An 11,969-nucleotide genomic window follows, 5' to 3' on the forward strand; every position below is an offset into this window, starting at 1 on the left:
TGGAGTGTGTCGTAGCAACTTTGGCCATAATTGAAGGGTGTACTGGATGCTTATCTCCGTATCATACGTAAACTATTAACGAATGATTCTGGCCTTCTGCAGATAGCTAAAGCAGAGAAGGCTGAAGGAGAGGAAACAGATGGTGCTTCTACGTCGAAACCTGTACATATCTCCACTACAAGAACAGGTCCAGCTCCACCTCCAGCTCCATATCCGATTCCAACTATGGCTCCTATGCCACCGCTCTTTTGGCCGTCCATTGTTCAACCTTTCAACAGTTTCGTATTACAGTGTAATACTGCAAATGTTTCTGGTATTACGTCGGTGTTGTCTTCATCTACTGCCGGAGAATCAAATTCTATTACGAATCCAGGAAATCCATTCTATGTACTTCCTGTCCCTTGCTTGATCCCGTTTAATCCTCAAAACAGTCCGGTTTTTCCTTGGTCCGCTACCCTAGACAAACATCCAGAGACTTCCGGGGTCCATCACTGTGATACTTCATATCCGAATATGGAGAACAATCCAGCAGCCACTGCTCAGGAACGTGAGACAGATGCTCCTGATTCAGTACAAGCTACACAAAACTGGCAGCCCGGTACCTCTAGGCAAAGTGACACACGTCATCGACAACACAACACCCCTGACATCAACGCCACTGTCTCTTTTACTGCAGGACAGGTAGGAGATACTTCAGAAAAGACAACATGTCAAGAATCCATCACCTGCTCTAGCGACAAGTCGGCAGATGCTGTTGCAGCAGCAGCAGAGGCTCGGAGACGAAGGAAAGAGCTACTGCATTTGAAAGGCCATCACTCTGACACCCCCAATCACTAAGCTTCCGACGCGTGTAAGTTTAGTCAAGCTATATATGATAGTTGATGTAACACCAGCAAAACATTACACAAGTTTTGAGTTGATTTTGTGTTTTGCGACGAGTAAATATTAGAAGAGAATGTAGGAAAATGTGCTTCTCCTGTATTCTAAAAATTTTGAAAATCTTGTTAGTTAAACTACTAACACTTGTGTATACAACAAGGAGTTTTTTATATCCATATAAATGTTTATTACATTAGCTAAACTCACCAACTAGCTAATAAGACGCATTGTATCAACAGGTTTTCTTGTAAACACGATATGTGAAATGCATCGATGTAACTATCAGGTGAAAGTAAATTCTATTATTTTATTGAACAAAATATACTTTTAATACATATCATTCAATAATGGCCTATAAACTAAGATAGGACTTTTAACATAAGGTTTTTTCCCACCCCAAACTAAAGAACTAGAAATAACCCAAGTTTTTTTACTAACAAACTTTCCCTTTAACTCAACTCTAAATGATTTTTTCTCATTTATTTTACTAAATGACAAAATATTTGGCACAACATTAATAGAAAGACACTTTGGTCCTCTAACTTTTGCTTTGTACACAGCTTTGCCATTCCCAACATATGTTACAGTTCTATAAAATACTGCAGAAATGTCACTTTCATTTGCATGTTGAAGTTGTAAGTGCATCGAGGGGTAATTTAGTCCATCTACTCCTTTTGCTTTTGGTATGGTTGAACAGTTGTACTTTCTATTTCCAGTAAGTAAAGCAATGTTTGTACTGTTATAGCCTTCTTTGCAAAGATAACTTATATATGAGTTAATATCAAGATCATATATTAAACCAGGATTAAGTGCTTTTCTTGGATTTATTTGTCCTGATCCTGAGGCTAATTCAGCTCCCACTGGTCTAATCTTCATAGGTTTGGCTGAAATGAAACAAAAAAAAAATACATTAAAATAATTTTTAGACTATCAGATCGCACGTTAATGAAGCTACGAGCAAAGAAGGATGGTTGGTTAGATATTAAATACTCAATAGTAAGGAAGAGTAAAACATCTAGTATCCTTCTGAATTATTATCAAATTTGTTACGGCACACTTCGACTTTACAAGGGTCCTATTACGCCCGAACTTAATTTAGTGTATTTTTGTCATCCTTTTTAGCTAACGTGACACCTTTTGTCAACTTTTTTAGCTGCCATGACACCTTTGACGTTACCTCCATTTTATGTAATAAAGGTGCTAAGTCAGCACAAAGGGTGAATAGAACCTCTGTAAAGTTGGAGTGTATCGTAGCAACTTTGGCCATAGTTTTACACCATCAGATCGCACGTTGATGAAGCTACAACCGAAGAAGGATGGTTGATTAAATCATAAATACTCATAGTAAAATTATTGAATTCATTGCTAAGCTCCTCTAAAACTGGTACTCTCTCTGTCTCAATTTTTGTGATGTACTTTGATTAAACACAAAGTTCAATAAAAGATGATTTGAAATTATTGAATATCTTTTATTGAAAATTATAAAGTACTTTGTCAATAGGTCAAATATTTGATAATATACGTTATGTTAAATCTTAAATATTTCGTAGTAAATTAAACTCCTAGTTTCGCCACTAAGGTTAATGGCAAAGCTAAGAATTTCACTAAAAGCGTTCAAGATTTGATATCACACATAATTTTTCGATGAAGTATATATTCATCTGACAATCCTTTGACGGTCTAAAAGAATAACTACATAACAGTCCATAATCGAAAATCGTACCAGTTGTCATCAGAGCTGATTTGATAGCTGCAGGAGACCAATCGAGATGGAAGGATTTGACATAGGCAGCTGCAGCAGCAACATGTGGACAGGCCATGGATGTGCCTGAATCAAATATATACTTTACAATTCTATTATCTTCATATTTATCTCCACTAAGAGTATTCAGTTCTGTATATGCAGCCAAAATGCTCAATCCAGGTGCAGATATATCAGGCTGCAACAAATAATAATATAATAGTACTCGTGTCAGAACAGTAACAGAGTCAAAATTTTTATTAAGTCAAAACGGAAAAAGTAAATACACGAAGAAGATAAAAAATTCAACATAGGATGTAGATATGTCAGGCCACCACAAATAATAAAGATAATAGTACTTTGTGTTAGAGCAGTAGCGGAATCAAAATTTTCATTAAGTGAAGTTATAATATTAAAAAGTAAATACACGAAGAAGTTAAGGAATTTAACATATAGGATTTGTCTATAGTGTCCACATATATCAGGCTGCCACAAATAATAATAATAATTCTAGTACGTCGTATTAGAGCAGTAGTAGAATTATAATTTTCATTAAATAAAGTTAAAATGTTAAAAGTAAATATATGGAGAAGCTAAAGAATTCAATATATAGGATGTGTTTATTGGGTGCAGATATATCAGGCTGCCACAAATAATAATAATACTAGTATGTCGTGTTAAAGCAGTAATAGAGCCAGGATTTTCGTTAAGTAAAGTCAAAATGTCAAAAAGTAAATACACAAATAAGCTAAAGAATTCAACACATAAAGGGTGTGTTTGGTATGATTTATAACAAATGTTGACAAATATTTTCCATGAAAAATATTTTCTTGATGCTATTAATTTCTCATTATTTTTTTTACCTTGAGAATGTTGAGACTGACTTTTTGGGGTCCTCTAGATGAAAAAGAAGGTATAAATGGTGCAGTAATTGAGTTCACAGTTCTTGTTTTGTATATCACGGCTTGCGGTGATCTGAAAATTCATCCAAAAATAAAAAATTAACAAAAAAGCATTTCAGTGTCGAAGTCAGAGTTTTCAACAATAGAAATTAGTAACACGTGAAAAAAAATCTAAGTAATCAACATCTACTATTTATATATGCATAGAACATAATTGTAACCTTATATATATATATATATATATATATATATATATATATATATATATATATATATATATATAGCATCATTTTCCCATGATGAAGATTCGAATGAACCCCTTGCCCGGCCTGACTCAGTTATAACTAGTGAAAGATTAATAACTACATTCTCACGCTATGTTGCTTGAACTCTTAAAAATATCAACGAGTGCGTGTCAGATTCACCAAAGCTATTGTATTTTTGGAGAATCCGACACGGGTGCGTCAACGAAAGTGAAGAGTTGCGCAACTTAGTTCTCATGAGGAGAACGCTTTTTCCTTTTTCTTTCCATCTGTTCTAGTCTTGGTGGACATAGTTATCTGATATCTGTTGCTGGTGGGAGGTGTCAGGTATCCCGTGAATTTAATCGAAGTATACGAAAGTTGACCTGGACACCATGATTATCCCAAAAAAATTGCCTTTTCTTTTCCTTTTTCTTATGAACTCATTAAATATATCAATAAGGATTCCAGTACACTGGTAAATTATCCTTAATTCATTCTTAATCAGAGGTCTCGAATATGAACTCAAATATTGATTTTTCCAGCACGAATTCGAATTTAGTCAGTCTCCCAATATGAAAAACCAAAAAAAAAAAAAAAAAACTCACTTTGTAGAATTTATGTACTTCTGAACTAGTGCAGCATTTGTATTGTTGATACTTGTTGATGATAAATATGTGAGAAATGGAACATCTGTCATTTTATCAGATAATATAATTGTACCACTTCCTTTTAATCCTTTGATGTAGTAATCTTGTTGATTACTTCCAAGACAATATACTATTTTCCCTTTCACTTTGCTCTCCTCTAAAGTCCCGTAATCGCACGAACTGAGTTTAAGAAAGAAAGAAAGAAAAATTATTAAAAATACGTACGTAATGTGACAATAATAAGATGCATTCTGTACTTCTGTAGAAACGTGTCATTCTTTTCAGAACGACGTAATATATAAATGTGCTGCATGGGGTCCTGCATGGCATCTTGCATAAAGTAGAGTAAATAGACACACTTGACCTACGTGGTATCCTGCATGACATCTCACACCAATAGTCACGTGTAGGACACGTATGTGTACTTGTTAAACTGTATACAAGTGACACCCAAAGTTTGAGGGCATAAATGCAAGTTGATGTCAAAAAAATTATTAAAAACACGAAATGTGACATAATAAGATGCATTCTGTACTTCTGTAGAAATGTGTCATTCTTTTTCAGAACGACATAATATATGTTTGGCCTCAACTTGCATCTACGCCCTCCAACTTTCGTGTGCATAAGTAGGCACTTAAATTATCATAAAGTAGAGCAAATAGACCAGCATGGCATCTCACGTGAATAGCCACATGCAGTGGCGGATCCACCTTGTAATCAGGGATTTCATCCGAACCCCCTTCAACGAAAAATTATACTATTTTTATACTATTTTTACATGGTCAAAAATATTTTTATGTATAGTAGATGTTGAACCCCCTTCGACTAGTCCGTATGTTTACTTCTAAACCCCCTCAATGAAAATCCTGGCTCCGCCACTAGCCACGTGGTACACGTATGTCTACTTGCTCAACTTTATACAAGATTAAGTGTCTACTTGTGTACATCCGTAGATGAAGGACATGAATGCAAGCTGATGCCAAGTTACAGAGCACGTTTATGTATTACGTCTTTCAGAATGATCTAATAAGTAAACTGTCACATAAACTGAAATGTAATGGAGAAAATGTCTTATCTTAGTATCATCATTGTATCTTCAATTTTCGGTGTACACAAGTAAACACTTAAACTATCATAAAGTAGAGCAAATACACACACGTGTCCTACGTGGCATCCTGCATGGCATCTCACGTGAATAACCACGTACGACAAATATGTCTACTTGTTCAACTTTATACAAGTTTAAGTGTCTACTTATGCACACTCAAAGCTAAATGGCACATTTATGTCAGTGTCACATAAACTGAAACGTAACGGAGAAAATGTCTAATTTAGTGTCATAATTCATAATATAGTACCTTGAATTTCCATGATAATTTGCATTCTCTACTTCTGCAAGAGTTCCAGAGGTTAATGGAAACCATTTTTCAGTTGGTTCAAATGTGTTGATTGAAATTCCCTATAAAAGAGAAATATACATATAAAAAATAAAACTTGTTAACAATTTTTCTTTAGTTATTTATAGGGTGTCAAATCGGCGAGTTGGGTTAATCGGTGAGAATTATGCTGGTGAGAGGTGGCAAGTATCACGTGGATTTAGTCGAGGTGCGGAAAGCTGACCCCAACACCACGGTTATTAAAAAAAAAATTGTTGCGTCATGAAATTATGCCCAACCCCATGCACTTAAATAAGTCATATTTTCATGGAATAATTTTTATCGTCTATAAACAACAGGCGTCCACATGTGCCACTTTTCGGCATAATTTTTGAAAAATAGTCATTGTTTTTTAAACAAGTGTAATTATTTTCCGTGAAATTTATAACGAATAATGACTATTTTTCAATCGCAGAAGCTCGTTACGTAACAAAAGTATAGTACTCCTATAATATAAGTGAAGTAAAAGAATTTGTGTAAAACTTACAGAAATAGCCACTCCATTGCCCAACATACCATCAGTCTCTAATTTTCTATCCGTGCTAGTTGCACCAACTGTGAAAATCCAAGGTGCTACATTTTCAATAGTTCCAAATTCAGGCCCACTATTTCCACCAGCACAAGATGTTAATATCCCTTTTTTAAGGGCATGAAATGCACCAATAGCTATAGAATCCTGGAAAAAATCGCCTGATAAGCCTCCGACGGAGAGCGAAATTAAGTCGACCCCGTCGGAGATAGCCGCGTCAAACGCGGCTAAAACATCGCTATCCGAGCACCCCGTGGACCAACATGCTTTGTAGATGGCAATGCGCGCGGATGGGACCCCTCCGCGCACTGTGCCTTCTCCTAGACCATACAAGCTAGTGCCCGGGACGGGTATCCCACTGACCGTGGACGCCGTGTGGGTCCCGTGGCCTTCGAAATCGGCTGGTGTGATTCGGTCAATGTCGCCCGCACCTTGAAGATTGAAGTATTGCGCTCCGATCACTTTGCTGTTCATTTATAGAAATGTTAGTGCGAGTTTTAACTTGTATACACTAACAGTATAACATAATCATTATAAACTTCAATCCTAAATAGTAAAACTACATTAGGTGAATATCGAGTGCGAATAAATTTTTAAATACTTACTTGTTACATTTAGTGAAGTTGACACCTTTGTCACATTTGCCTTTCCATTTGGCTGGTGGAGGCCCAAAGCCTTCATCATTGAAACTTGGTGATTCAATCCATATACCTAAAACATACAAATTCCAAAAAGTGTACTTTATGTTTTATTGTTTCATAGTGCGAATCAGTTTACACACACCTCGTCTATTTTATAAAGCAGAGAGGAATTCAGGATTTCGTATTTATGAATTCTGAATTGTGAAAAGGACAACTTAGTGTGGCGTGGATAAACTATTTAGAGTACAAGCATCTGGTACCCTTGAACTATGACCAAATTTGCTACGATACACTCCAACTTCACGGGGTCCTATTACCTCCCTGAACTAAATTTTAGTGTATTTTTGTCAACCTTTTCAGTTGACGTGGCAACTTTGATATGGACCCCACTTTATTTAATAAAGGTGTCACGTCAGCACAAATGGATGACAAAAATTTGCAAAAAATTGAGTTCAGGAGGGTAATAGGACCCATGATAAGTTGGAGTGTGTCGTAGCAACTTTGGCCATAGTTCGGGGTGTTACTGGATGCTTATCTCAACTATTTACACACACATATATAGTGCTTCGGCCAAAGTTATCAGGTTTTGCCGAACCCGTAGCTAGAACACTAACTCCACCTCTACACCCTATATGTACTATCTCCCACCAATACAAATATTGCATCTGATTTCATTTTAATTGTTTAAATATTGGATTATATTCCTAAAGCATATACAAATTGTGACAATGGCGTTGGCGTCAGCTTAAGCACACATTGATAATTCTATTTGACATAGGCGAATTCAAAATTTTACATATGAGTTCTCAAGTCTAGAAAAGAAAGTTTATTAGAATCCTGAATAAATTATATATTTATACAAAAAACAAATGATTTCAACCTCTGCAATCAGATATACCTGCTATCTCTCACCTGTACAAATATCGTTTTCGTATACTAACCTGTATCAATAACACCAACAATAATATCACTTTCAACTTCTTGTTTTCTTGTAACATTTAATGGCATGCCAATAAAATCCCATGATCTTGTGGTACGAAGTTGTCGAATTGTATTTGGAAATACTGAAATAACATCTTCTCTACCTACAAAAAATAATAATATCATACTAAATTAACTTTAAAAAAAAAAGAATTTTATACGTTAAAATTCATCAAAAATATTATATATTATTTTATACGAGATAGAATGTCTGCTTCTTCGGGCAATAATTTTGCCATGAACGCGTTAAAACTTTTTTCGTAACTATGTAGCACCCTCGGTTTTCGTGCTAGCGATCCAAATCTGAAAATTAAAAAAAAAAAAAATACATTGAGAAAAATAATAAAAATAAAAAAATATTTTGAAATTCGAATGACTAAATGAAATTTACTTTCAGTTCTAATAATTTGGTTATAGATATTCAACGAAGTGAACTAATCATTATAAGTTCATATTAATGAAAATATTATTCAAATTATATTATTATAACTCTCTTCCACGAGTAATCATATTTTTAAATGTATTCGTAATAATAGCTTCGTTAATCATTTTGAATCAAATCAACTAATATAATAATTGAAGCATAATGTATTTTTTTTACTACACTCTACCCCAACGAATCGCGAATGAGGGTTGTCGTAGAGTAGTAACTCCAAATTTAACAAGTCCAATATAAGTATCAAATGCTATATTAAAAAACTAAAATCAATCGTACTCAATAAATTAGCGATGAATAACAACAACAACAATATATAACAACTATTCCATCAATAATAATAAATTCACAAACATAATATGTGAAAATAGGGTAGAAAAATATTTACTTTGATCCAATTGTTTGTTTGAGAATATTGTTGTGGTTGCTACGTAAGAACCTTGTGTCCTTTGGAAGTTCTCCCATATACACAATATATGACTGAAAAATACACATTACAATAATATAATCATTAAAAAACTAAAAAAAAATCCACTTACAATATGTCAAATAAATAAAAATAACATCATAACAATAATATATTTAGCATAAATAAAAAAATAGAGATACAACAGTAAAACAGACATTGCGATAAAAGTAACATGAAATACAATAAAAAATTACCTTTCTTTGATTGTCATTTTTTGCATTAGCTAGAAGACAAAAATTGAAGATGAAAATCAAAATATTTCTCCACATTTTCATTTTGTTTCTTTGAATTTAAACTATAGTTGAATTTTCATTTTATAGAGTTGAAAGAGTAGTGAAGATATAGATTGGCTTTGAATGTGGAGTATTTTTGTGACTCTAATTAATTTGTTCCATAATTATTGGTACCTCGTTGAACTAATCTTTAGGATAGTAGTTATTGGTTAATTTTTTTCACTTGATTTAAAATTATTTGTTTTAGCTTTATTTATATTTTTGTGTATGTTATTGTAAATTAAATTAAATGTTTGAATGATTATGAGAATATGTAATATAAACTATTGTTGAGTGCTTATAGAGATTAATTTATGTTTGTTCCCACAAATTATGGAGTTTAATTAGTCTTATAACATAAATAAATTTATATAAAGTTGTTATTTCTTATCAAAGATAAGGTTTCTTAACAAAAATTTTACAAACCAAAACGAGTTTGTCTCATATATTTTGTAAACTTAATTATGATTAACAGAAGAATATTTGTTTTAATATAATAATTATATGATCAGAACCAGTCAGCTGAGACGATCCAACCCAACTAAGCCCAAAATTTGATCTAACTAATGTTGATCAAAACTGAGCCAAGTAGAGCCTAGATGCACCGCTAAGAAAGGAGAACAAAAAAAGTATTAAGTGAGAATTGACTCTTATTATTTTTAAATAAATATATCATTATTTAACCAAGTGTGTCATTAAATTATTTTAGAGTATGGAATCTAGTTAAACAAATGAGATCAATTTTTTTTTTTTTTTTATGTACATAAAATATCTGCCTTAAACGAACAGACCATAATTTCACTTGCACCATAGTTATATTTAAGTAACAAAATCAGTCCTAATATGGACATTTTTTTTTTTAAAAAAAAAGAATTTTCTTTTACCCCTATAATGGACACACCATAATTTCAAATTACATTTAAGTAATAAAATCAGGCCTAATATGGACATTATTTAAAAATAGAATTTGCTTTTACCCCTATATAATGTTGCAAAATGCCTTTACTTCAAATTAAATCAAGTAAAAATTATATTAATTACAATCTTTATTAAACAAGTTCATTACCAAAAAAGAAAATGGCAAAGACACTTATGAAATCTGCAACATTTGTGGTTGCCCTATTGCTAATTATCATGGGTAATTATCCGTTATTATATTCCAATTTAGTTTTGATTATCGTTATAATATTTTAATAAATAACTTTTATAAATATTTTCAGTTGCAGATTTTTCATCAAGCAAGGTGGCAGCTACACATTGTAATTCCAAAAAAGATTGTCATTGTGTTGAATATTCAAATCTACCAATTCCTCTTTGCCTTTTTCATAAATGTATTTGTGTTGCTGCAGCTGATCCACCTAGCAAGTCAAGGAATGAATTAGATATAAATTAGATAAAATCAGTTGCAATTAAAAAAAAAAAAAAAGTCAAAGTTTGAAGTGACTTCAGTAGTCAAGAATTGATGATGTCCGATAAAAATTTATTCGCATTTGATATTTATTTTTATAAATAGGAGATGCGAAATAAGTTTTTGTTGTATATGTGTCAGGTCTTGTCTATGTATATTTTAATATGCTGAATAAATGTGAAATTCAAAATTCTTATATTGAGTAATATTTTTTCTGTCCCAAATTATGTCTTGGTTTCTAAATAGTTGTCTTGGATTATTTTGTCATTTTAAAAGTCTAAGAACAAATTATTTTTTTTCTCATTAATTTATATTTAGTAATAATTGTTCTCGAAACTACAAACATCTGAGGATGGCACATAAATAAAGTAAATAATCAATGAAGAAAGAATATATCTTAAAGTGTAAAATAGTTAAAAATCATTCATAATTTTAAGGTTTTCTTAAGAACGTGAAAAAGAGAAACACGATAAATAATTTAAGACAGGAAAATTACATGTCGCCATAATTACATTATTTGCTGAATGAAATTATATGTATGTGCTTTAGTACTAATTTTTTACTCAACAACAAATTTGTGGCTACAAAAAAAAAAGGATCAGTTCATATTCAGAACTCACTAATTCAATTTATTTAGCTTTACACAACGTAGAGCCCGTTTAAGTTGCTTATCAAGAATTTTTTATTCATGGAGGCTCGAATATGAAATCTTTGATTAAGGAATAAAGGAGCTCATCAATTTCTTACCCATCCATGGATGGTTATAACATATCAAATAGAAAAATATTTAAATATTTTATCAATTTTTTCATCAGTTAATTTTAGTTAAATACTTAGCGTAAAAGATGAATTAAATTTACACAGGTCAAAATCGACTGAATTATTAAATATATTAGTCATTACCCTACCAAACTTACACACGCGAGAGAGTGTTGAGCATGGGCAGAGTCACCTTACGCATAGGGTGGTTCAGTGCGCACACTTTGTCGAAAAATAATATGGTATACATATATTATATTAATTTTGTACGTTCTTAACACAATTGAGAAGAAAATTTACACACTCTTCGTCAAATTTCTAATGTCGATGCCCACATTCGGAGGCATTCAAATGGTATGTATATATTTATATATATATTTTGTATAGTTCTTGCAAACCTATATAAATTGACAAATGTATCTTGTGTTGCATGTTTGTTGCATTTTCTTAATCGCAGGCATAATGAAAGCATAATCAAGCAAGGGCAAGGCAAAGGCAGGGCCTTCTGCCCCTGCGAGGAAGAGAAGCAGACCGTCTGAAGGGCAATTAACTAGAGTGCCTAGGGCCCCTCCACTTCAGCGGGGGCAAGTTCAAAATTTTGGTTTCAAGGCTGTAAATAAGGAT

At 32.8% G+C, this 11,969-nt stretch overlaps 2 protein-coding genes across 2 annotated transcripts; one reads left to right on the forward strand and one right to left on the reverse strand.

The window, feature by feature from the left end:
• Window positions 1-99: 99 nt before the first annotated feature.
• Window positions 100-1,020, forward strand: LOC107843235 (probable basic-leucine zipper transcription factor F; the record flags this gene model as incomplete). The annotated part of the gene is given in 1 exon segment (XM_047395927.1): window positions 100-1,020. A coding segment is annotated over 1 exon segment (738 nt), but the record flags the coding sequence as incomplete, so codon positions are not given.
• A 146-nt stretch (window positions 1,021-1,166) lies between these two features.
• On the reverse strand, window positions 1,167-9,237 carry LOC107843234 (subtilisin-like protease SBT4.15). Its single transcript, XM_016687475.2, has 11 exons — window positions 9,101-9,237; window positions 8,826-8,917; window positions 8,201-8,304; window positions 7,962-8,105; window positions 6,985-7,090; window positions 6,338-6,845; window positions 5,773-5,873; window positions 4,373-4,594; window positions 3,484-3,595; window positions 2,603-2,819; window positions 1,167-1,763 (listed from the first exon to the last, which is right to left on the reverse strand). The coding sequence occupies exons 1-11, from the start codon at window positions 9,179-9,181 to the stop codon at window positions 1,207-1,209; spliced, it is 2,244 nt and encodes a 747-aa protein (XP_016542961.2). The 5' UTR covers window positions 9,182-9,237; the 3' UTR covers window positions 1,167-1,206.
• Between the last annotated feature and the right edge of the window lie 2,732 nt (window positions 9,238-11,969).

Source organism: Capsicum annuum, chromosome 9 (assembly GCF_002878395.1).
Source record: "Capsicum annuum cultivar UCD-10X-F1 chromosome 9, UCD10Xv1.1, whole genome shotgun sequence".
Taxonomy (NCBI): Eukaryota; Viridiplantae; Streptophyta; class Magnoliopsida; order Solanales; family Solanaceae; genus Capsicum; species Capsicum annuum.